Source organism: Notolabrus celidotus, chromosome 11, assembly GCF_009762535.1.
Source record: "Notolabrus celidotus isolate fNotCel1 chromosome 11, fNotCel1.pri, whole genome shotgun sequence".
NCBI lineage: Eukaryota > Metazoa > Chordata > Actinopteri > Labriformes > Labridae > Notolabrus > Notolabrus celidotus.
The window spans coordinates 14,328,675-14,354,630 of record NC_048282.1 but is presented as its reverse complement, the minus strand read 5'-3'; the positions used below and the strand labels follow the sequence as shown (position 1 = coordinate 14,354,630).

The following is a 25,956-nucleotide window of genomic DNA, read 5'->3' as shown; positions in this document are numbered from 1 at the left end:
GCTGCTAGTTTTTGCTTTATGGGAAATGTAGTTTTTTATCCTTCCTTCTACGAGCATACTTTTATAAACGACGATATACTCATGATCAGTTTCCATAACATATTTTATTATTTATGAGTATATTCATCGACTACATGTGCACTCTGGCTTAGGCTAATTTAACTGATTTCATGTCTTTAAAGGTAGGCACACTTATATACCTTTCTTTGTACAGACAGTATTTTTATTTTTATTTAGAGTTTTTTGGATTTGTGTTTAGGTTTATATATTTATTGTCCTTACTGTCTCGTTGTGTCCTTGCTGTCTTGTTAAGTACCAGTGTTCCATTCACCACGTCAAATTCCTTGTGTGTGCGAGCTCACTTGGCAATAAAGCTTTCTTGAATCTTGAATATTTTGGGGAAGGCTGACAGGTAACATAAAATTAACACAGTTTTTTCGTAGCTTAAATCTTAATCACTGGGATACTTTTGATAGGCCATCTCCCTACATTGTCCCTTCACTGAAAAGGTTTCCCGCTTGTGTGCACTCAAACCGCGCGACGCCTCCCTGCTTCTTCTCCCAGCGCAGTACACTTTTACCTCCCCCTCGGTCTAATTCAGCAAAGATCACACCTCACTGGACCACATGCAAATCAATTTTCCTCCTGTTTCCTTGCAGTTACTTCTGATTCTCCGAAAAGTCAATGTTTTTAAGCCCTTGTTATCATACTGTTAATTCTGTCGATTCCACCCCCCTCCTTTTTTTTTAATTCTCGCTGTGTTTTTATGGAGGGTCACTCTCTTGGCATGTTCGATAACAAACAAGCAGGTGCTCGGAGCAACAAAATTCTTTGGTGTCTGGATTGGAATAATATTAACCTTTAAGGTATGTTGATTATTTCCTAATTTCTTGTTGTAGGAATGTGTTTTGAGATAGCATATTCAACAGATTGGGCCCTTTTCACTCAACAGTCGGAGCAGCTTCGGTGTTCGTTGTTTTGCAAATAATATTTTTAAAATATAATAAAATAAATAGCCTATAGACTATATGAAATACATTTAGCCTACAGAAGCTCAACTTTCTTCACAATAACGAAAAAGGGATCTTGAGTATGTTTATTGGGTTAATAGTAGCCTATGAATATCTACAAACTTCTGTGGTTAAAACTTAGGCTATCTGATGTTTGTTTATTTGTTATTGTTCGCTATCTGACTGGGAATATGTAACAGTATTGTTCAGAGGATAGTAGCAATATAAAACACGCCTATTGATGGACATAAACTGACAGGAACAATTGCAAGCCTGTGGTCATAAATAACAATTGGGTTTTGTTACAATTAGTATTTTTTGTAAATGGGTTGCTCTATTTATTTACCTTTTATTGCAACATCAAAGGGTATAAACGATCAATGTATTGCAATACATTTTTCTAACTTAAAAACATACAATTTATTAAGAAGCAGGCCGTATCTATCCTATAGATCTTTAACTTGTTTTCTTGGATGTTAATTTTGTCTTTAAATGTATTGAGCTTAGATCGTAATATGTCAGTGCTTCAAATATAGACTATCCCATGTCTTGAAACACACCGATGACGTCTGACGGAAACCTCCTTTGAATCATCAGTTTCAATGTGAGATATATTACCTGGGCTGTAAAGGGTCGAATCTGAATCCGATTTTTAAATTAATTTCGTATATAGTTTTTAAATTAATTTCCTCTCTGTTGGGACAATGCCGAAAATGGCCCTTGGGGAAAGCAGTGTGTGTATGTGTGTCTGTGTTGTCATGGGTGCAGTAACCCGGGTGTGGAGACACAGAGTGGAGACAGGTGAATATAAGAGAAGCAAGTCACATTTAAAGGTTTAGCTTATAGACAAAGAACCAGCAGAGGCCGTGTTTTGCAGAAATAACACTTGCATGGAGAATTCATGGAATATCTAAATAAGAGTAGCTACATAACTTAACACTAAAACATAGCCTACCAATTACTCTATCTATCTATCTATCTATCTATCTATCTATCTATCTATCTATCTATCTATCTATCTATCTATCTATCCCTCTATCCATCTATCCCTCTATCCCTCTATTCCTCTATCCCTCTGTCTGTTTCCTTTAATTGCCTATTTATAGGTACTATTTTAAAAGCCTATGTTTACACGTTTCTCTATGAAGACATGTTCACTGACACTATATGAATAATAGGCCTACAAATCGTTGCATTGGATACAATAATATGAGCATTTATTTCGTCATGGTGGGAATTAGAGGTTTTCCTCCACTGTATGCTTTAAGTGAAAAAGTTGTCCGTGTCCAGGTGGAATCAGAGCTCCGTTGCCGACCGAAAGCAAGCCCGTTGAAGTCCCTCTATAGTCTTGACATTGCGTCGTCAGATCACCTGAAACTCCAGAGTTACTCTGGTGTCTGATGAGGAGAACTGGGAATGGGGATCGGCTTCTGAGGCGCCAGCATCCTCCGGAGCAGCGGGAACCTGCTGGCGCTGGAGAAATCACGAATTACTAGCCTGCAATTTGCGTCCTGCGGGGTATACCACATTCATTTTAAATTGTATTATTTATTTCTCATTCTTTAACTATGGTGTTCACAGAAAAAATAAATCGGATGCATAGAAAAACAGCCTTTAGTCAGCAGTCATGACATCACTCCAGATGTTTACCGAGCTGTTAGTCTTCAATCGATTAAGTATATTGACCGATAAGGGAAATAACATGTAGCCTAGGATATGTTGAGATAAGAATACAGTCACAAATGCAACAACAGACACGATCACTTTTAGGTAACAGTCGAATAAATAAAAAGATATAGCCTATAGGCTACCTGAAGTCAAATTACATTCATTAATTCCAGGAAAATAGTTTGATGTTGCAGCGAACATTTCTAAAGTCATGCACCTTTGCCACAGTTTTTCCTGCAGTCCTTCAGAGGGGTTACTAAGGAGATATGACGCTGCTATGGTGCGACACAGGGAATTTACTAAACTTTAGTGCGATCAACAACGTCCAGGAGGGTTTGTGTTGGATGTTAAGTGGCACATCAAACCAGAGAATTAATGAAGACATCTGTTACGCATATTAAGCTCTGCAGTCCAGCTGATCGTTTGTTTCTTACAGTCAAGTATTTGTTTTTCAAAACGGCTTATTTTGACTCTTAACAACTTGCACAGAGCCACGGATGTCCTCCTTACAGGTACATTTCAACTTCAAATGTCATTTGCAATATAGGGCATGCACAAAGAAGAGTTTATCATTTGTTTGGTAGGCTATGTTATAATTGGGCAAAGTGTTTACTTTTAGATTAGACAACCTGATGATGATAAACAATGCCAATCAAGTAAATGGACTGTCCACTTTAGCTCAACTTGCTATTTGCTATTGTCGCCTTTAAAATGTCAGAACGCGTTTTAAGGTTGCAGTACAGCTTTGTTATGTGAGACGGAGGCGGAGGAGCTGATGCTCACACTTCAGAAGGAAAGGAAGGAAGCCTCCCCTCAGAGGGAGAGGGTGATGAGGCAGGCAGGTCTGGGCACGCCCAGGCCCTCTGACACCCTGTGCCACCTCACTGGGACTACATTGGTGTGATCACACCTGGATGCATGCGTGTGCGTTTGAACTGCATCCTGTCCTTATTGAACGCTGATAAAGTTATCATGTGTCCAAGTTTGTTTCCAGTTACAAAGCCTTTTCGAAGTAATTTGTTCATGATTTGATAGAAAATTGTCCCAGCTCCATAAAACCTTTTTAATTTGTTTGTGTTTGTGTTCTTCAGAGTGATCTGCCCCTCACCAGACTGTAAGATGTCCCAGTCCACAGTTACTGAAGAAGGAGGCACCTTTGAGCACCTCTGGAGCTCCCTGTGAGTGTCAACAACACCTACTGACGATTGTTTTACTTTTCTTCAATGACCATATTTTCCACATTACATAATGCCTCGTATAAAATGTCCAATAAAAACACATATTATTCTGTCCTGACCTAATGGGTCATTTTATTTAAGCAAATAAGAGTAAAACTTATTTGACATAAAACTAAGGCTTACAGAAATACTTATTTTTCATTATACAAAAAACATCAAAAAAAAAAAAAAAAAAAAGTGTCCTTGTAGTGTGAAAAAGACAAGAAATATTGGCGTTGGCCTGGGCGTGGGCTGTAGGTCCGATATTGGGTAAATCTGGTTACCTGATAAGCTCTTTCATACTCTTTGGAGATACCTGTTAGCTTTCTTACTGTAAGATAAAACAAATACTCTTTTATTGTTTTTAACAGCCAAAATAAAAAAATATTTATCCACAGACCATTTTATTTATCTTCATTATTAGCTATTCCAATAACAGCAAATGCTTTACATTACAGTTCTCTGTACATTATTTAAGCTTATCCCTCTGATGAACTTGATGAACTTTGTAATGTGTTCGTAGGGAGCCAGACAGCACCTACTTTGAGCTTCCCCCGGGCAGCCAGCCAGGTGACCGTCCAATGCCTTCTACCAGCACCCCAGGGAGCCATCGTAGCATTGCTGCTGAGGGCTCTATGGATGTCTACCACATGAGGGACATGAACGACAATGTGATGGTAGGAACATTAGCTTTCACTACAGTTTGTGAATACACTTTACTCTTTTTTTTTTATTTGGAGTGAGCTGCAGATTTATCTACAGGGTGATTTCATCCCCTGTGTCTGATGGGGTGGTTTCTTTGTTGAACATCCCACCATTACTACCCACACACACGCACACACTGACACTCCCACAGAAATACAATCTCCCAAACATCTTGTCTTTTTCCATGTATTTTCCTCTTTCATTTTTTCCCTCCACTGTTGAGGAGATTCCCTCCTCTGTTTCCCTCTCCCCGACAGCCTATTCCCTCTCTCTATTTCCCTACGGACTGGCCCGTAGGGACTCTGTCTCCCTCTCGCTCGCTCTCTCTCTCTCTCTCTCTCTCTCTCTCTCTCTGTGTGTGTGTGTGTGTGTGTGTGTGTGTGTGTGTGTGTGTGTGTGTGTGTGTGTGTGTGTGTGTGTGTGTGTGACTGTGGGTGGGGGTAGCGCTCTTAAGGGTGTTAGGCTAATTAAAGGCAAAACCAGGACCCTTTGCAGCCATCTGGGGTGTAACAGCAGTGAGGGTGTGTGCGTGTTTGTGCACTTAAACTAACATGCACGTATGCTTGCAAATGTATGCACCTGTATCTTGTTCCAGCTGATGGAACCTTTATATGACAAAAAGTTTGCATTCTTGCATTCTTTTTTTTTTTGAAAGAAGACGTATCTCCACTTAATCACTTTGACTTCTCTTGAAATTAATCTGACAGAAGTTTCTCAGTCCACTCAGGAGACTGTGACTATTGGAATATGAGCAGGTTGCATGGTTTTTGTAGGATCATACTGATATGCACTTTATATATTGCACATTTGTTCAATCTATCTATATTTCACCCAAAAAGGAAATCATTTCACTTCCACACACACCTATATTTTCTTCCCCCTTGTGAAATATTGGTTGGATCTACATGTAATCTTTAAGTAGGCAAGCCTGGGCCTGCCTGGCCAGTTAATGAATAGTCATGACAGAAATAAGGGGGCGGAGCCAGGCTTTGTTGTTAGATGCAAAGCAAGGTTGAGAAGGCCCAGTGAGGCAAAAGAAATAAGTGGAGGAGAAGAGGGGCAGGACATCTCCTGTATCCTCCATCATGTGGACTGCTACAGTCACGCTTGAAGACGGCAGAGTGTAAGTCTGATGAGAGCCGTGTCATAGAAACATCCCGTCTTATCTTTCAGGAGCCTTAAGATGCTCTGTGATGTGGTAAGTGGAGTCAACCAGCTTCTTGTTTTAATGTTTGGAAATGATGTGTAACTGGTGGCACTGATAGAGGAGGGGGTTTGTGTTGAAGTTGTTATATGAGCTTGGCTTAGGGTCCCTGTTGTAACATTGGTGGTGATAGAACATATGGAATTAATCTGTATATTATGTTGTTTCAGAGTCAGTTTGTATTCAAAGAACAGGCCTGTGTTCGCTTTTAATTGTCATTTAGGTTTTATTTACTGTGTTTGGCCTCGTGTGCTTGTTGTTGTGTGTTTTCATACAAAGCTTTGTTTAATGCAGTCAGTTTGATGCTGTACATCCCTCTGAAACAGCGATGACTTTTGATAAAACCACATAAAGCATGGCTTGCTGTGTTACAATCTGACATTGTTGAGTGAGTATTTTGAGTAGAAGTTGGGTGACTATTTAAGAAGTGACTCCAAAGTCATCATAGTAATCTACCAATACGTTCTAGAAAATACTAAAGTTCTTTAGCATTGCTAAAATGTTATCCTCTGGACTATGTATGTTCTATCCAGTTCCTGCACTTTGCTAAATTTTCCCAACAGGGGGCAACCTTCATACATGACACTCCAAATTGCACCTCCTTTCATCCTGACCTCTATCTAACATAGCTGCTTGTTTAAACATGCTCTACTTTTCATTTGATGCTCTGTCAGTGATTTATGTAGCCTGACTTTTGATTTTGGTCCTGTTGTTTCTATTTCCGAAGAACCAGATGACAGAGTCTTGGAGTCATTGGTATTAATTGTGTTAGATGTGCTGCTAAAGAAATCATGTCAGTTTAATAAGCAGACACAAGCGGAGGTCACAAGCAGGGTGACACTCTTCTTCTCCTTAGTCTATTATGCTTCACTCATCTTGACAAGTGAAGGTTGTTGTGGCTGACTAATCCAGGTTTCTAAATGTTTTGAGCCTTTAAAGCTCTGCTTTGAGTGGCAGCTACCAGGATGGCTGCCCATAGGGGACATCAGACGCTGTCGGAATGGGAAGCTTAAACACTTTTGCAGAGAGAACACTCTCACATATATACACACACAGTGGCAGCGCAGGTTTTAGCTCTGTTTCAACTTGTTGCAAAAATGAGTAAAGGTATTAAGAGCAAGCACACCTGTGAGTGTGAGTCTGTCTGACTGTGTGTGTGGCTGTGTGTGTGTTTTGTTGTTGACACATACACCAGGGCTTAACTTGTGCCCCGTAAAGCTCTGTTAACTATACCTGTGAGACGCCAGATATTAAAGGGAGGACAGGACTCTTTTATACACTAATCACAATAGCACATCAACCTGGAGACTCATTTTAATTTGTTTGATGGTGAAAAAAGTGTCTCAAACAATTCTGTGATTGTTCTTTATCATGCTGAAGAAAAAAAAGAAAGACACATAATTGAGGCTTAGATGCATCCCTCCTGTTACACTTTACTTTGTTTTTCAAAGGAAAAGTAACCTTTTTTTCAAAAATGTTGAAATTACATATTTAAGAAAATTGCTGACATGTATATATAAATACCAAACAAGTTGTTTTTGTTCACTTATGGATAAATTAATCAGTTAATCCCGTCATCTCTGAAATTGATATAGGATTTAGTGTGGCCCTGTGTTGTTACTTAGGCGGAAGAACTGAAAGGTGAACAAGTGAAAAACTGTTTTGCATTACTTGTTTTTTGAACCCAGTCATCCCTCACATGATGTGTTGTGCTGCATGTATTAGAGTTAGAGTCACTGTATAGATCCAAACCCCCACGCATGCGTGCATCCTCATACAACCTATAGAGTTTACATTAAGTCTAGAGCATTGACCTGTCCCTTTGCCTTCATCTCATGAACCATGGCACTGAAACACACAGAGTTTGCTTATCCCCGTGTTACTTCCTCTCACTTATTGTGTCTGTGGTAGATGTTACGGTCTGAGGTTAAAAACACCAAGCAGAGCTGAGGGGCAGGACATAAAGATAAGTTAGCTGTGTATTGCATCAGGTTGCAAACTATTTGGTTAAAGGATGACAAATGAGAAAACAACAAGAGATCTAAAGCAGAAGACAGAAAGATATTTAAATCTAAGAAAATTGAAACTAAAGAATATGGAGGGAAAGTAAAATTCCTTGGTAGATATTTTCTGTTTGGTTTAGTGTTTCAAAGGTGTTATTTTCTCAGTATTAACCCCAAAACATTCACTTTTCATTTTAAAATCATTCCTGTACACCTTTTATTAAAGCCAACCGGGAATCAATGTTTTATTAGAAGTTGTGGAAAGAGTCAGAGGGACTTTAATTCAAAAGACCCTGATGCTGTAAGCTTCTTTTTAATCCTTTAAAGATATACAACGAGGGGAGGGGAGTGACCATTGAACTATTGGTCTTTTGTGTGTTTTTCCTCTCTCTCTCTCTCTCTCTCTCTCTCTCTCTCTCTCTCTCTCTCTCTCTCTCTCTCTCTCTCTCGTTCCTCTCTCTCTCTCGTTTCTCTCTCTCTCTCTCTCTCTCTCTCTCTCGCTCTCTCTCTCTTCTCTCTACACGTCAGACCAGACAGTGTTTACTTAGTGCAGGCCTTCACAAGGTGTTTTGGAGCTTGTGTGTACATGCAACCCGGCATTGCCGTCTATGTCCGGGCATGCCATAATTAGAACGTCGTACCATTTTTTGGGTTCCCATCCTTCTTTCCCTCTCTCCTTCTCTCCCCTCATCTCAGTCTATGGTTTCTCTGCCTCCACACCAGTCCTCACCATCTTCTCTTTCCTGGCTGTACATGTGTCTCTGTTCCTGTGTGTCCATCTGTGTGTGTGTGTGTTTGTGTGTGGGTCTGCGTGTGCGTGTGTGTGTGGTGCATCTATTGATGCACACCTTGCTTGAACTCTCTGGTTAGGCTATGGTCCCACTCTCTCTTTGCTCTGCTGTGTTTGGACGTTTCAGACAGAACAGTTGACTTATGAGACTAAAGCTAGAAGATGTACTACGTGAAAAAGAAGGTAAAATATATATTTTCTTTATCTGCTTTTATAGAGTGTGTGGCTGTGTGTATGTGTGCAATGCTGTGGCTATATCTGTGTGAACTGGCATCATTTATGTGAGTTGTTTGACACATATCTGCAGTACAGGCAGCAGGCATATGTAACGGAATTACTTTCAAGTACTGATGCAGCATATTTGTTTTAATATGAGTTTTAATGGTCATTGTTTTTTGTTGGATCTGTGTAAGGTGTTGTTTAATTGTAAGGATCATTTTTGGGGTGCTTTTTTGTGAAAGGAAAATAATTGATTAATACTGAAAAGAAGCCGGCAAGAGAGCTCGAAAGTTTACTGATGATGCTTTCTGACTTCTCAGTGTTTTGTTAAAGATTAGTGTGACTGGAAATCATAAAAAGATCATGGATGACAAAAAAAAGCAGACATAAGGTATTTTTTTTCCTCCTGAAGCTTCCAACTCTGTGTGCCAATATATACTGTCTGAGCCTTTCGATTGTGCTAACTTTGACAAGTGTGACACCACTCACACCTCAGCGCAACAAATCTTTCCTCTTCTCAAACACAGCAGAGGACAAGAGGGGGAATGGCAGGCAATTAGACAGATTACGCCTGTGTTTTACAAGTTGTTTCCAATAGCCCCAAGGAGGCTACTGTGGGGACCTGACTCACTTACATTCCCATACATACATACAGATACACACAGGAATACATGCACATGTGAGTGAGATTTTGCACTGGAGATTTGATTTCAAAATCTTAGTTTTTGAAGTATAAATCACACAAAAAAGTGCTTAGGACACCTACGTAGGAACCCTGCCCACACACATGCATCATCACTATACCAGTAACTCTCCCTTCCCAGTGTAACCCGACCTCCCTAAGCCTCATAGCCACTGTCTCTCCAGCACCTCTACCTGTGCCCTCCCTCCGCCTTCCCCCTCCCTCCTTCTTTATCTCCCTCATTCTCTTTCCTCTTCTTTTCTCCCCAGTCCCAATACAACTTGCTGAGCAGCAGCATGGAGAGCCTGGGGAGCCGCGCGACGTCTGCCAGCCCCTACAGCTCCGAGAACGCCTCCTCGTCGGCCGTGCCCACCCCCTCGCCCTACTCCCAGCCCAACTCCACCTTTGAGGGCCTGTCGCCTGCCCCGGCCATCCCTTCCAACACCGACTACCCCGGACTGCACACTTTTCAGGTGTCCTTCCAGCAGTCTAGCACCGCCAAGTCTGCCACATGGACCGTGAGTACACACACTTTCTAGGCTTGGGCATGCAGTGTGTGAATGTGTGAATGTGTGTGTGTGTGTGTGTGTGTGTGTGTGTGTGTGTGTGTGTGTGTGTGTGTGTGTGTGTGTGTGTGTGTGTGTGAGTGTGTGTGTGTGTGTGTGTGTGTGTATTTGTATGTCTTCCTCTTTCTGTCTCTCTGGCTGTCTTTTTTTACAGTGGCATTATTTCACACAAATACACACACACACACACAAGCCAATACATGTGCAGGCGTGTTGCATGCAAGAGAAAGTAGTGCATCATTAGGTGATTCATCTTGTCCTCTACTTACCTCTCAGAGTCAGTTCTGATGTGATGACTGAAACACAGAAAGTTTGGTTATCAGCCCATAATCTCCTGAAAGATGGCAAAGTTTGATTGAAAAGTTTTAAGAAACATATGTTATGAGTATATGAGTTATTGGGACCTCATTAGAGACCATTTTATCCTAATTCTAAAATGACAATCCTTTTTTTTCCTCTCAAAATAATCGAAAGAAAAACCACGAGTTCCCTTTAATATTACTCAGTCTCTCTGAGTTTTTTGAAGTATGGATTGTCTAAAGTCTAACATTTTTTCATCAAATATTGCGACAAACTTTGCAGTATAAGAAAATGCTGAAAAAGTGCACTGAATTGTGGTATCAGACAACATCTAATATTTGATACAAGCTTTTAGGACATGATGTTGGAAGAAATAAAAAAAATCAGGTTTCAAACAAAGATGACAAAAAACACATTTACATATGTTGTTAAATATAATAAGCCTATAATGTTTTAAACCAATTCCTTTTACTACTTCGGCCCTACCAATAGATGGCAGAAGATGTACTACACTATTACATGATCAACAAAAAAAAAAAGACTGAACTTGGGAACTGAGGGCACCACATCTCCAAACAACTACTTTTTGATGTGGTGAGAGACAGGTGAAATGGGAGCTGTGTAATTTGTCATGACCCAATGAGAGGTCTCCTGCTAGAAAGGTGTCACCGCTGACTGTCACACAGTTGACCTCTCTGAAACAAGAGAACCGAGAGACAAACAGCACTTCCTTCACTCCGTGAATGTGTCTGTGGGATTGACTGAGGGGCTCCTCCGCCGCAGCGGCTGTGTTTGCTGGAAGTAACCATGCGTGGTGGTGGGCTCCTTTACTCAGCCAAAAGTGATGTAAGAAGATCTCCCTCCGGACATTAGAGTGGTGGTCTTTGACCTGTAGCTTTTTTATCCCTGAGTCCTTCTTCCTCTGATCTTAACACATACTCATTGCTGTCACCACTGGCACCTTAAGTTTCACCTTATCCTCTGAAAATACGCCTATCATCTCCTCTTTCTCACTTCCATTCTGTGAAGTTACGGTCCTCCTCAAGATCGAACTACATTTAGAGACACCAAAGAAAACGTGCATAAAAACCAAGTCTTTTTCCAAAAAAAAAAATCATCACAATGCCGTATAATCCTGAAATATAGAAGAAATCTGTTTAATCCTGTTCAATGGACTTTATATTTAGTACTCTGCCTTCAAAATCAACCTTTAGATCACTGTAGTTTCCTTTTATAACTTTGAAGTTTAGGGTCTCTGCTAACACATCTACTGATTTGCTGGTTTTCCATCCCACTCACCTATGTGCAATGGAAAAACTCTCTTAGTAATCTTTTTGTGGTCTTGCACCTGTGGGGAGTTCATTGTTTGAGTGAGCTGCTTTTTTGCCTTTGCAACAAAAAAAACTCACAGCAGTTTGCAAAATGGTCCAAGTTTTGTGAGACCAGGTGGCTTTGAATTCACCTGGCTAAACAATACAAGTCAGATACTTTTGTTTTCTTTTACCATGAGCGGAGAGACAAAGGATTTTTGAGTAGCATCAGCTTTGAGATAAACTGTCGATGGTGACACAGCAGAACAAGGATTGTGAGGAAACCTGTGATTATTCAGATGCCTTTGCTGCCATTAAACAGAAGGGATTAGAATGAGAGAGAGACGCAGTGATTACTCATGGCTTTTATGGAGTTTACTGTAATGCTTTGTTTTTATATTATAAGCCTGATTATAGGATTGGAGAAATAATAGAAGATATATTTAAGTGTTATTATGCAGTCACTATGTGTAATATAATGCATTGTGATCATGTGTGAACTTGTAGGATACACTAGGATACCAGTGAATACCTTACAGGGAGCCATACTGATGGAATAAAACACTGCATAGATGTACAGCAACTTTACTACATAATCATCAAATTCTACAAAAGCAAAAGGGAAATGTATCTTCAATAACATTTTAGAAACACATGAAATCATTCATACTACAGAGAAAAACACAAAGAGAACTGTTTTTCATAGAAGTTTCCTGAGCTGTATTTCATCTTGGGGGAAAAAAAAAAAGAAAGGTTCAGATCAAGTTGGCAAGTTGTTTGAAGAAGTGGTTTTGGATATGAGTAAAAGGCTGACTACTTTCAAGAACTGGAGTACTTTATGTCAACTGCTGTTAGGGCATAAGGATGAAAATACTACTAGCAATCCACCAACACCAAGGGTGCATACTCATCTGTGAGTGTTGTATTAAAAATTCTTAGTAAGCACTGAATTTGAACCAAGTAGCAAAAGTTTAACACTTAAAAAGAAGAAGTGTCTATAACTGCAGTTCCCTAAATGGCCACTAAAACTGAATCAACTTCTACACTTCCCATTTTGAAAATATGCCTAACTTTAAGGCAGAGATAAGGATCTTCAGCCCAAACCCCAACCCTGGTACAGTGATAGTTTTGATATCAGTAAAGCATGCCTATTTTCCCATTCATAAAAGCTATGTATGAATGGGAATGGGAGTATTTGGAATTCGGGACACTCAAATATTGTGTACCTGTTGAAATAAATTTGGGCTTAAGGTTCTGAATAATGACAGGTAGGTGTTGCAAGGTGTCCCCTGACTATGAGTTGCCATAAAAAAGTCACTGAACCTTTCGTCACAAAAAACATCCAAGATTTGTTTGTCCTTTTTTTCAATCACTGAAACTTTGGAATTATTTAATATTAATACTGGCACTATCTAGCAAGTATCAGTTAATGCTCTTCCTGTATGTGGATCATAAACTCGCACAGTGTTATCCATATGTCCGTTTGTGTTGACTTGATATTCAGGATTGTTGTTGGCTTAAGTCTTATAGTTTAATAAATAACTTTGGTTCCATCCTGTGGGAGATGATGAATAAACACTATAACTTAATTATTTTAGCTAACCTGTTGCTCCAATATGTCTTGTTGCTCCAAGCAACCATGTTAGGGACAACCACCGAGTTGGACTCAAAAAGGCCTGTAGACATGTATTTGGTGATGTTACAGTGTCTCTTTCCACTTCCAATAAAAAGTCTACTGTTTGTGCATGCTTGAAAAAGAATGACTAAGTGGACTTGAGTCACTTTTGTTAAATAAAGGAGTTAACAGACCTTGTGTTCCCTGTTGATTTCTCATTGCCGCAGGCAGTGGGGAATACCGATACCATAGGGGCATATTCACTTTCATCAGTCGCCTTGCCATCCCTCATCCCTCATCCCCACCCCTCTGCCTCCTACTTGGAGAAGTTGGTATGCAGTGTTTTTGGAGATTACGAGAAATATAACAGCCTATTGCATAAAGGAAACTGTATAAATTCCAATTTTCACAAGTTGTCAGCTGAATGACTGGAGGGAGGAAAACTGGTTCCCTTTGGCTTTCAGGGAAGTTTGCTTCAACATTCAAATAGAAAGAAAAGGAAAGGAGAACAGAAGAAAAGAGAAGAACAAAAACCAGGAGAACAGACGGGAACAGAAGCGTCAATCATAATGTTTCCACATACAGTCAATCCGTTCAAGCCTATTTAAGCTTGCCTGGTAATCTTCCAGTCCGCCTTCTGTCTCGTAAAGACACCGTGCATTAGTGTAAATGTCTCTGAAACTCTGCCACTGCCTTGCCTGTTGAAGATCATTCCTGGCATGGACGCAGACAAGCCTCACTGCAGCTGGAAATGAGATCTAACACCTTAGATTTGTCAAATAAGAAGGCCTCTTTCCGTACACTCAACCAGAGTGTGTGCGTGCGTGCATGTGTGTGTTGTGTGTGTGTTTATGCGTACAGTATGTGTCAGTGGAAGGGGGGCATGTGATGTGGTGGATGCGGGCTCGAGCTTGCACTGCAAGGCGGCTTGTCAGAAGCTGCTCTTCCCAGCTATTAGCATCTCTCTGTTAGGACACAGGTTCCAACACGCCCTGCACAATGCATCTTTCCCTTCCTTTCCCAATGCATCATCAGCAGCCACATCAGCGATAGCCTTCCTGCTGAGGAGAGGAAAACACATTCTATGTGAAAGATTTTTGACACATCCAGTTCTCAGATTTATTTTTATCAGTGACACAGGAAGAAGAAAACACAGGAAGTTGTGACTAAATTCTTAAAAGTTTGTATGATTCTGATAAATCTGTACTGCAAACGCAGGTTTCACCATCTGAACATGAGGTGCTTTAAGAGAATGACCTCCAGGTTCGTATCGCACAGTTACATTGTGAGGTTTAGCACTGGTCATGAAATAATCTGGATTGGGATGCTTTGGATTGAGGAACAACTATTCTCCTTTGCGTCACTTAAAAATCATGTTAACACTAGGTGTGTGCAACCATTTCTACCATCAAGAATTCATTTTTTCAACATTCATGGACTGAGCCATGAATTCAATTGAATCCTTGAGAGAACATTGAATAACTGGCAACAAAAAACTTACTAATTTACTCTTATAGTATGTTAACAGCAAGCTAGGTGGCTCAAAATAATTTTTCATTTGTTATAATTTGCTATAATATTTTCCTATGACCCTAGAATTTAAAATTATTAATTTTTGCAATCTACGGTGATAGATGTTTAATAAAAGACAATAATTGACACCAATATTTTCAAGCATTGATCATTAATAACAGAAACAGTTTGGACAATAGTAGCCAGTTGGTTTTGATTCTTGGCAGGTCATTATAGCTCATCCTTATCTCACTCTTAATTCTAAAAGAAAAAAATACTGCTCTCAATGACTTTAAAGAAAGTGGAGCAGATTCTCAAATTTAAACATGTATGTAAATTCGATTAAGTTAATCATGTTTTAAAAATTTAGATCAGACTGTTTACAGCAGGGATAGTGTATGCCAGTTTTGTGTGTCTGTATGTGCGTAAAACATATTGGATATTTGGATTGTTTGGTGAATTTGAGGCAGGCAAGTTCCTGCTTGTGTATATGGATGTCTGGCAATTATCACTCTGTCTGTTGGAGCCTGTCAGGACCTGCCTGTACCGGGTCCACTGTGTAGAGGCTGGGACGCATGGTGGGATGGATGGGTGGTGTGATGCATTGTTGGATGGAAAGATTGATGGCTAAATTAGGGGATTTATCAACGGTTTTGCAATCAAACTGGAATGTTAATTAAAGCGTGCCATGTATTTTATGCTAAAAGTGCATTGCATCTCTTTTTTAGTATGAAAACTCATATGGCATCCAGAAATGAAAAAATTATGTCGTTTAATGTATTTAAAGAAATTTATCACATCCCCATCTGTTTGTAACGGGTTGTCTTATGTATCATGGTATTGGTCAATCTCTACTGTGCTGATCCAGCTAACTTCAAAGGATTTTCCAAACATTTGAAAATAAATAATTTGATTCTCTCTAATATTTAAGTTTTCTTCTTCTTCCTAATGTCCCAATCCTAATTTCTTCTTCTCTCACACCTTGAAGATTTTTCATAATATCCCTTTGTCTTTAATCATGTTTGTTCTTTCTCAACATCTTTTTTATTTCATCCTCCCTTTCCAATCTCTGCTTGCTGAATGAAATCCCAGTTTATCCATCAGTAGAGACCTCTTGTCTGTACAAGATGATAGACCTCAGATACTGTATTTCTTGTATTAGTGCTGTGCTCATCTGACGATAACACGTGGAGCAAAACCTGCAGATCTTTGTGTGTGTGTGTGTGTGTGTGTGTGTGTGTGTGTGTGTGTGTGTGTGTGTGTGTGTGTGTGTGTGTGTGTGTGTGTGTGTGTGTGTGCGCGCGCACACCAGTCTGTGTGGCAGACAAGTTGAAACATCCCCACGGCATCTGCAGCCCAAAAGATTTTTTAAAAGTAGCTCATCACTTTTTAAGAGTTTCAAAACAGTGATTCCAACTCACTTACTGATCATTGTTGTGGACATAAAATTAACTCTTTGTTGTTGTTGTTTTTCAACAGCCTTTTCAAGATGGATTTATCATCTGAAGTTCACAATCCTGATGATTTATTGGAAATATAAGTTAGTGCCATACTGCTTTAAATAAATACATTATCTTCACATGCATTTATTTTCTTACCTTCAGAAAAAAATATGTACATGCCTTCAGATATCAATGGCATATGTCTTATGGTCAAAGGTCCACTTAATTGTGTAATTAAATGCTTAAGAACCATTACTTTTTAAGCTAGTCTTATCTTCTCATCTGACCTCTGCATGTGAGCTACTGAAGAGCATCGTTGTAGTGATGCAGTAGCTAAATACTAAAACGCATTAAGGCACCGGTGTCACCTGCTTTTTTCTACAAAAATGCAATAAAACTATCACCGTGAAGGGATATCACTGTCTCCCCTTTGTGATGATTCCTACTCCTGTAAACATCAAACAACATTCTTCTTTTCAAATGCTTAAAAACATAATACTCTACTCCTTCTACTTCTGCTGTGGTCATGCTGGAAAGCCAACTACTGGATCAGTATTCAAAGTTGTTGTCATAGATAAAGTCAACAGGTCTATAAAGATATGTTTTCTCGGGCTGTTGCATTTCAGAGAAATTATTTATTCATGGTAAGGATGTGCTGTTGAAACTTGTCAGGGGAAAACTAGGTGAGAAAAGGTAAAGTTGTAATGTGCACAGGTATTTTCATTGCCCCAAGGGAGTGCTCATAGCTAAGAGTATGTGTGTGTGCGTGTGTGTGTCTGGCCCAGTTTGCTTTCATGCCACAGACCTTTTTTTGTAGGAGATTCTAATTGAGGATCAATACATTTTAAAGAAAGCACCAAGAATATATTTAAATTCTAATTAGTAATCTCCTAAAATGTATTTATTAGTATTGTGCAGATGCAAAATGTCCAAAAGTCCAAAAGAGAAAGCAGACTAATTAATAATCCAGAATAATATTTCTGGGTACGCAGGGTCAGGTGTTTTAAAGGAAAATGTTGAGAAGGGGCTTGAAGGGAAGACCTGATGTGACCTGTGGGTTTATGAGACCATAGCACTCATATGGATGACCTGCAAGAGATATAATTTAAAAATAGGTTTTGATTAAAGCAGTCAAGTTATCCTGACATGTGGACTCCATTCTGCATCAAAGGTCATTGCATACCAAACTTCCCATAATGCAACTTAAATAGTAGACTGTCTGATTCTCAAATCAAAGCAGGAAGTGTCTGATGTTGCAACTTAACGGACACTTGACAGATAATATCTTTGTTAAGGTTAATTCATGTTTGAATCGAAATGCTGAATGCATATTCATCGAATAAACTCAAACTGAAAACTTGATATAAACTGGAGAGCTAACATTTGGTGTTTTGAAAGGCAACAAGTAGATTTGACATGGAAACCAAGTAACTCACAGCCTTACATACAGCATAACAGCGACTGTTATTCTGCCATAAGATATGCAGCTGCATTTGTATTCTGTACTATAAAAGCAAGTCTACACAGGACAACTGTCTTAGCTGTTTTTTTTTTTCCCTGGAAGGTCCCTGTTTGATTTCCACAGGGAAGATGTTTTAGATTTCATGATTGTGTTGGGGCATGTTTAGGCTTTCCCATCCTTGTCCCGTTCTCAGTGGATGCATCTGTCCTCCGGTTTACCAAGTGGCATCCTCAGGGGTTGAAAAATGAAGTCAATGGGGTAGAGCATAAAACTGCAGTTTCTTGATTGTCCACTTGAGAGGACAACACCACACAGTCCTACATTAATTGAAATGCCCATTTTGACTGCAGAATTAAACATGTTTATAGACTGGTACAAAATATGGTTTTGGTTTTGATATTGGTTTTCGATATCACATTTGTGTAAGTGTACAAACTCTCTTTCTCTTTCTGTGTGTGTGTGTGTGTCTGGATATGTGTATGTGTGTGACTAGACATGCAGCTCAGCATGTTCCTGTTGCACTTTGCTGTAACTGCCTGACTAACATTAGACTAACATTAGAACTTTCCCCCAAGGATCAATGACTTAAGCTTGTCCTTTCTCTTCCAGTACTCTCCCCTGCTGAAGAAGCTCTACTGTCAGATTGCAAAGACATGCCCAATCCAGATCAAGCTCTCTTCCTCTCCTCCACATGGCAGCATCCTCAGAGCCATGCCCGTCTACAAGAAGGCGGAGCATGTCACAGAAGTGGTCAAACGCTGCCCTAACCACGAACTGGGACGAGACTTTAATGATGGTATGCTCCTTGAGCTAGATGGGTTGACCACAACTGATTGCACTAGTACGCCTAATATTCTATTTTATGAATTCAAAGAGGATTATCCTAAATTAATTAATACTTTGATTAGAATTTTGCACCATGTTGTACATTTGATTTTCAACAAACAACACATCCTGGGTCTTGCGTGTGTGATTGCTTAGATAAGCAAACTGAGCCCTCACCTTTCTTCCATCATTCTCTCCAAAGGTCAAGTAGCCCCAGCCAGTCACCTGATCCGAGTGGAGGGAAATAACCTTTCTCAGTACGTGGACGATCCTGTGACGGGGCGCCAGAGTGTCTTCGTGCCATATGAGGCTCCACAGGTTAGTTATGCATAAGTAACTGTGTTCAAAAGAAGTAACCAGTGCATTTTATGTTTTATGGTACCTTAAATCAGGCCTGTTCAATTATTGACCCATGGGCCAAATCCAGCTAAGGATCAGCTAAATCAGCACTAAAGATGATAAAAACTGCATATTTTATTCAAAGATTTGAATCAAAGCTACATAAGATGAGGTTATACAGAACAAATAAACTGAAAAAAAAGATAAATGCCCGACAAACAACCTACTTCCCCTTGAAGAATTAAAATAGACATTTTTAAAACATCTAAATTATTAGATTTTTGGGTCTTACATAAGAAAATGTAAATGTCCTTCCTCTTGCCTTTTTAAAAAAAGTAATTTAATAGATGCTTAAATTTGAGCATCAGAAACTATTATTGAAGGTGAATGCAAAAAATATAAAAATGATGAGGCATTTTCATTGATTTCTGATAGTAGCTTTTGGAAAGGATGTGTGGAGATGGCTTTAGATTATGTAGATTAACTATATGAATATGTGAGAGCTGGTCTGAATATTTTCAACATTGAGTCTAAATCCTGTTGTTTTAAGCACATATTGTGTCAGTCAAGTTCAAACCGCAGCAACAGTCCATTTCAGTGAGGTCCCTCATAGGAGTCACATCTATAAATAAAGACGCTGGGCATGTCTTCACAAGCACAAAAGTGAGAAATCATCATGTCTGTGATTGCACCTGAGGTGCTTATTGAAAAGCAAGATGGGCCTGTTTCACATAGAGCTACACAACAACACTGCCCTCTAGTGGTGGATTGCTGACATTCAATTTGAAATGGTTGGTTTTTCCACGGTAGTGCAGGTTAACAGAAATTGTTTGAGATGGTCTAGTATGAGTGCCAAAGACTCAGACCCTGAAGCAAACACTTAATGGTGGGACTTGGGTTTCAGGTGGGGACTGAGTTTACGACCATCCTGTACAACTTCATGTGCAACAGCAGCTGTGTGGGTGGCATGAACAGGAGGCCCATCCTCATCATCATCACTTTGGAAACAAGAGAGTAAGTCGGCAGAACACACCTCATACAACAGCCAAAACTGGTTCTTAAGTGTGTGTATGTATATGTGTGTGTGTGTGTGTGTGTGTGTGTGTGTGTGTGTGTGTGTGTGTGTGTGTGTGTGTGTGTGTGTGTGTGTGTGTGTGTGTGTGTGTGTATATTTAATGTGTATTTGTTTTTTCTTTTCACCTTTGCAGTGGTCAAGTGTTGGGCAGAAGGTCATTTGAGGGTCGGATATGTGCATGTCCTGGCCGAGACCGCAAAGCAGATGAGGACCACTTCAGGGAACAACAGGCCCTAAATGACAGTGTGTCCAAAAATGGCAGTGCCAATAAGCGTAGTGAGTGGAATTTAATTGTCCCTTGGCTGGATGTTACTTTAAAAAATAAAGCCTGACTAAATTTGTCAGAGTTGTCTTGGTCATCCTGTAGAATGAAACTATGAAATGTCATCTACACATTTGTTTCATTATATTTATTTTTTCTCTTCTGCAGACTTCAAACAGAGTCCAACAAATATTCCCAGTCCAAATATTAACATGAGGAAGAGGCGGCATGGAGAGGAAGAGATTTACTATATTCCTGTAAGAACCTTTTACATACTTATCATGCAAAAATAATTACATTGAAATACAAAGGGAGGTTATGATTTCAGTTTCAGATGTAAACCTTTAAGAAGATGCTTTTTCTTTTTTTACAGTATAAGACATACAGTGTCAAGTGGCATTGTTACAAACACAGGGCACATATGTACCATTTGTACAGAACATGCTCACCAGTCATAAGTCCCCCATTACTCCTTTATTGATGAAGTAAAGATCTTGTATGCGCCGTGTTTGTGTATAGGTTCGTGGCCGAGAGAACTTTGAACTGCTGATGAAGATTAAAGACAGTTTGGAGCTGGTAGAGCTGGTGCCACAGCCACTGGTAGACTCCTACAGACAACAAACACAACAGCAGCTGCTGCAAAGACCGTGAGTCCCCCTGACACTAATATGTGAACAACAATAATAATAATAAGGATACAAATACATGTTATTATTGTTGTTGTTATAATAATTGTTAATGTTTTTGTTTTATTAGTATACTTATATATACTGTTTTGTACTTACAACTCATCCTATAGACAATTGTGTTGGATCTAAAAAAAAAACTCAAGCACAGGATTATGCAAAGATGCAAGTAAAAAGAGCATATAGCTACTTCTCTTTCCAGGATCAATTCCACAGGTAAAGTCCAAAAGTCCATTATCGGAAGAAGTTATAAACTCAGAGTACAGAACTTCTTGAAAAGCTAAATAAAAATCTCAGTCAAACTTTTTTTGTGACTATACATTTACAACAATCATACACTACAATGCCTCTAACCTCAGCCACATTATTCTTTCTATTCTAGGAGCCATATAGCATCCCCATCCTCTTACTCTCCACTATCCAACATGAACAAGCTCCATACCCACGGAGGCCTCGGCAAGCAGCCATCAGTCAACCAGATGATGGGGCAGCAGCCCCAGCAACACCAAACTGCCCCCATATCTCATATGGGTGAGTATTCAGTGTCTGTTTCAATAAAACCAAAGGTACCTATAAAGGCCATATTTCATTGGATGAAGTCTCTGTGACGTCACCCATTGGTTTCTGAAGCAGAGTTTTGAATCCCTCATCTTTTACCATATTAAAGATGCTGACTCAACCTAACGTTCAGACGACCTAACTACAGGCAAAAAGGTGGAGTTGAGGTGGCTTTTAGCCTCCTCACTAACAGCTACAGTGTGCCCGTCTGTCAGTCGAATCAGCCTTGCCCCTAATTATGAGTAACAAGTCATTTTAATATCTTGATAAATAATACTTTAATTTTAATGCACCCCCTGTACGGTGTGTGCCAATAGAGACATTGGCTATTCAGCCCAAAATGTTTTTTAACCAGGTTGTGAACATGTTTATTGTTTCATTGGGCTGCTTTTTTGAGTGGGTGTGTATTTTTTTTTCCGGTGCTTAAATTTTGAGCACAACTTTGGCTCCTTTCCTTAAGACTAGAGCTTGCCACTTGATTTCAAACCAATGTGTTACAATGTATTTCTGACAGGAAACAAATGTCCTTAGAGCCTTGTAATGCTTCTTTACTCATTTCAGTTTGGATGCTTTTCTTGCTGGAGATTATTTTATTAATCACTATTACTTTTCTCACAGGTTCAAATATGCTCAACAGCCACCACATGCAGGCCAATGGCGACCTGAACGGAGGCCACAGCAGTCAGACTATAATGTCTGCCTCCCACTGCAGCCCGCCCCCTCCATATAACCCTGACCCCAGCCTTGTCAGGTACCTCACCCTCCAATGACACTCTTACTTGTCTACTGTACAGGGCCAGCAGACAATCAGATGCACTTGTCAGGATAAAGTTGAATATGTTGATGCTAAAATAAGCATTTTTGGATATGTTTATAGAAATTTCAATTTTAAAAAATGTCAAACGTATTGCAGCAAAATGTGTGTAGAGATGGAACTATGTTACATAGCCAGCTTGATAGAATTATGGATACAACCATAGCTCAAATAGCATTGGGAGGTTAATAGAGATTATTTTAAACTGAACGTGAGAGTCAGATTTGATTATCAAAGTTTGGCAGTTGAAAACTTTATGTATCTTTGCCAGCCAATAATTATTTATAAAACAATTGGTTTTCTAACCTTACATGACTAAGTCTAGCTGTTTTTGTTTCAATCGGATCCTTCCTTGTTGTAGCATCCAAAAGCACACTGAAATCATTCAAAATGTCACTGTTAGTGAAACCCATCCTTTGCAATGCACTACAAAAATGTTTTTGAAAGGAATTTTCATTGTGTGAGTTCTGCTTAATTTAAAAACATTATTTCTTATTTTTCTAAGATTATGTTGAAATGCAGTTTTTTTTTACTTTGCTTTTGCATTTTTAACATTTTTTTATGTCTACATGTTATGTTTATTGTAAAGTTAAATTGCAGTTAGCTTCTTTATCAGTTGCACTGTATGTTGCCAATACTTTCACATTCTTTGTATTTATAATAAAGGTTCTTCATCAAAGCAAGAATGGCCTAATGAATCATTGGTATAAATGCATGTTTATCGTGTTACTTCCTCTGCATCTATCAAGAGGTCTAGTATCTGCATGCATTATGTTAGAGCTTTGCCCCTGTTCTTTCATGCAGTTTAAAAATAAATTAGAAACAGCTTGAAAGGGAAGTAATGACATAACAGAATGAGCAGCTCTTGTGATGTTTTCTCTAAAAAATAAAAGTTGACCTTTTTTATCAAGGAAAGTTTTATTTTATTCTACCACAGCACGCTGCACTTTTCATCAGAGTTAATGACTTATGACAGTGGTAGTCCTTCTTTCTGCTTTGTAGCTGTGATCTGATGGCAGTCTAAGCAGCCTTGCTTTTCTCCCCACACAGTTTTCTAACCAGTCTGGGCTGTCAGAACTTCATTGAATACTTCACCTCCCAAGGCCTCCAGTCTCTATACCATCTCCAGACTCTCTCCATGGAGGTAACCACAGCACTCACAATCTCAGAGTGGAAATTGGAATTTAGAAATGTACTGTGCACAAGGTTTAGAAAACAGAAAAGGAAAAGGGTAATAATAAGTAAAATAATTGGGAACATAAAACATTAGAAATTTTATTTAAAAAATGTAACATTTCCCTAGAGAAGTTTTTCAGATTTGATTGATTAATAATAGATATAGCATGTGATGTTTTTGCCCAATACAAGCCCTATACCTTTTTCTAATTTTGCATTTGATTTTTCTTAGGTTTTTGTAACCTCTTTAGTCTCATTTATTATGTTTTTGCCCACACTAGGATTTGGGTGAATTGAAAATACCAGAGCAAACCCGCATTGTCATCTGGCGAGGACTGCAGGACATGAAACAAGGTGCCTCCCTCCAACTGCCTGCATCAACTCATCATCATGATTATCACGGTCAGCAGCTTCTTCGCTCCAGCAGCAACATGGCTGCTTCTGCCATGGCCGCCATTGGTGCTGCCAGTGGGGAACTGCAACGCCAGCGCGTCATGGAGGCTGTGCACTTTCGTGTCCGTCACACTATCACAATCCCAAATAGGTCAGGAGTTGTTGGGACTGCAGGAATGGCAGCAGCTGACGAATGGGCTGATTTTGGTTTCGACATGCCCGACTGCAAACTGTCACGTAAGCACTCCATCAAGGAGGAGTTTATGGAAAGTGACATTCACTGAGCCTAAAAAGACTTTTGGGGCTTTTTCTTGCCAATGTTCAGAAATGGTTATCAAATATGCTGTCATAATTCAGTCAGTGAATATACAGGAAAGAAGTTTCTTTTGAATATGGGACATTTTCACCTAGAAAACTGACAACAGGTGACACAAAAGGACATCACAAGCTGAAATAACATGGGGTCATAGCATATTTAGGGCAATGCTTAGCAGCCATGATGTGGACTTTTATTTGGGCACTCATGATTCATGTCAAAAGACAGGAATACTTTCCTGGAAAAACAGGATATTTTTGATGCACTGTGCAATATGACACGACACATATTTCTTTTGAAGAACTGCATTTCTTCAATAGGGAATTTTAAAGGTACTCATTGATCTACCTAACATTCGTTACAGTAGCTTGCCCATGTCACAACTAGCTAGTTCCAGTTTTGTGTTTTAATACAAATAAGTATTTATTGTTCTTTCAGTTTAACTTTACTTGTACAGATGTATATACTGTATCTTGTAAATGTTTAAGTCTAGATGTGGTCACAAAAAGGGGGTTGTAGATTAAAAGTGTTTTTTTTCTTGTTTAATCCAAATGTCCAGCATTAAATGGTGAATCAAAATCACAGCACCAGAAACACTTGGTCCTGTAGATATTTAATGGCCATATTGTGATGACCTCTAGTTCAGTCTGCCTTTGTCATTTTATTGATAGCAAATGTTTAATGGGCTTTGTTAATGGTGTGTAGTCATGAAACTCACCACATTGTGATAGGAGTTAGTTAATGCTGCCATTCCCTTTTTATTCATGTTTAAGAAATACTATGCTAATTCTTGTAGAAAAATACAGAAAAAACTGTTAAGACACAAAATATGGAAATCAGTATTATATCTTAGGAACAGGGGTTTGCTGAGAATTTTGATAATAATTAAGTGTAGCATCCCTGTTTACCAAGACACTAGATAAAACAGTCGTGTTCTCTTGTTCCCCTTCCATTTTAAAAAACCTTGCAGGGCAAGGTCTTCATAGTGATGTTCATACTGATTATAGCTAGTTGTGTACCTCGTATGTCTCTTCATGGCACTTGAGTGTGGATATTTAATTGCAACATTCCAGTTTGATTTCTAGATTGCCCTTCAGCAGGACCACTTGTGATATAATTTAGTAATGGTGTCTAAAGTGTTTGGAGTAACTGCAGGACATTGTACAGTGACAGTCATTTTTACCATCTTGCGGCCATGTTTTTATTAATGCCTTCAAAGACGTATACTTTCACCCATTAAACACCAACTGGTCACAGAAAGAGCACTTTAATGCTTTAAAAGTGGAATAGTCAAGGATTATTTGTGCTAATGATCAGTATTATACATGACCACTATGTAAAAAATAAATTGTGATTGCTTTGATATTCCTGGTAAGTTTTCTTTTCCCATTTCTTGTAATTGATTTGAAAATACATTAACATGTTTACCCATGTACTTCGTTCTCAGTGTTTATAAATGTCTGTGTTTTGGGATTGTCAAGCTCAGTATTATTTTTTCTTATAACATGATTTTAAAATAATTGCCTCCCTTTACTCTCAAAGTTGCTCATCTTAGAAAAAATATAGTTATCTTATTATTATTATTAATATGATTATTATGATTATTATTATTATTAGTGATAGTAGTAGTAGTAGTAGTAGTAGTAATAGTTAGGGTTGCCAACTGTCCCGTATTAGCCGGGACATCCCGTATATTTGACTAAATTGATATGTTTCATATGAGACCTCAATTGTCCCGTATATAGACTATTACCTCTTGTAAATACAGCAGACTGCACTATACAGATCCTAGATCAGATAAACACAG

General features: G+C 39.1%; 1 protein-coding gene and 1 long non-coding RNA gene across 11 annotated transcripts; one reads left to right on the top strand and one right to left on the bottom strand.

Annotated features, from left to right (window-relative positions):
* Positions 1-372: 372 nt before the first annotated feature.
* On the top strand, positions 373-25,622 carry tp73 (tumor protein p73). 9 transcript variants are annotated; one of them, XM_034695362.1, is made up of 14 exons: positions 373-866; positions 3,770-3,856; positions 4,419-4,572; positions 9,768-10,016; positions 18,315-18,501; positions 18,733-18,848; positions 19,774-19,883; positions 20,078-20,220; positions 20,375-20,463; positions 20,726-20,853; positions 21,275-21,423; positions 22,069-22,201; positions 23,315-23,408; positions 23,722-25,514. In XM_034695362.1, exons 2-14 carry the CDS (start codon positions 3,798-3,800, stop codon positions 24,115-24,117), a joined length of 2,007 nt encoding a protein of 668 aa, XP_034551253.1. In that variant the 5' UTR covers positions 373-866; positions 3,770-3,797; the 3' UTR covers positions 24,118-25,514. The 9 variants fall into 9 exon arrangements, with proteins under 9 accessions (XP_034551253.1, XP_034551252.1, XP_034551258.1 ...); XM_034695361.1 differs by lacking the exon at positions 373-866 and adding an exon at positions 1,712-1,811; XM_034695367.1 differs by lacking the exon at positions 373-866 and adding an exon at positions 2,414-2,528.
* LOC117821259 lies at positions 2,206-3,582 on the bottom strand. Of its 2 annotated transcripts, none has more exons than XR_004632928.1 (2): positions 2,822-3,582; positions 2,206-2,483 (listed from the first exon to the last, which is right to left on the bottom strand). It is a non-coding gene; the product is annotated as an uncharacterized LOC117821259 (long non-coding RNA). The 2 variants fall into 2 exon arrangements; XR_004632927.1 differs by having other exon boundaries at positions 2,896-3,582.
* Positions 25,623-25,956: the final 334 nt, after the last annotated feature.

What these genes read in the sequence shown, in the direction of transcription:
- tp73 (XM_034695359.1), top strand. Translation starts at nt 3,798, where the DNA reads ATGTCCCAGTCCACAGTTACTGAAGAAGGAGGCACCTTTGAGCACCTC. An exon ending in CAGCAGCTGCTGCAAAGACC is followed by an intron (nt 20,854 to 21,274) that starts GTGAGTCCCCCT and finishes TTTCTATTCTAG; the next exon opens with GAGCCATATAGCATCCCCAT. An exon ending in CCTGACCCCAGCCTTGTCAG is followed by an intron (nt 22,202 to 23,314) that starts GTACCTCACCCT and finishes CTCCCCACACAG; the next exon opens with TTTTCTAACCAGTCTGGGCT.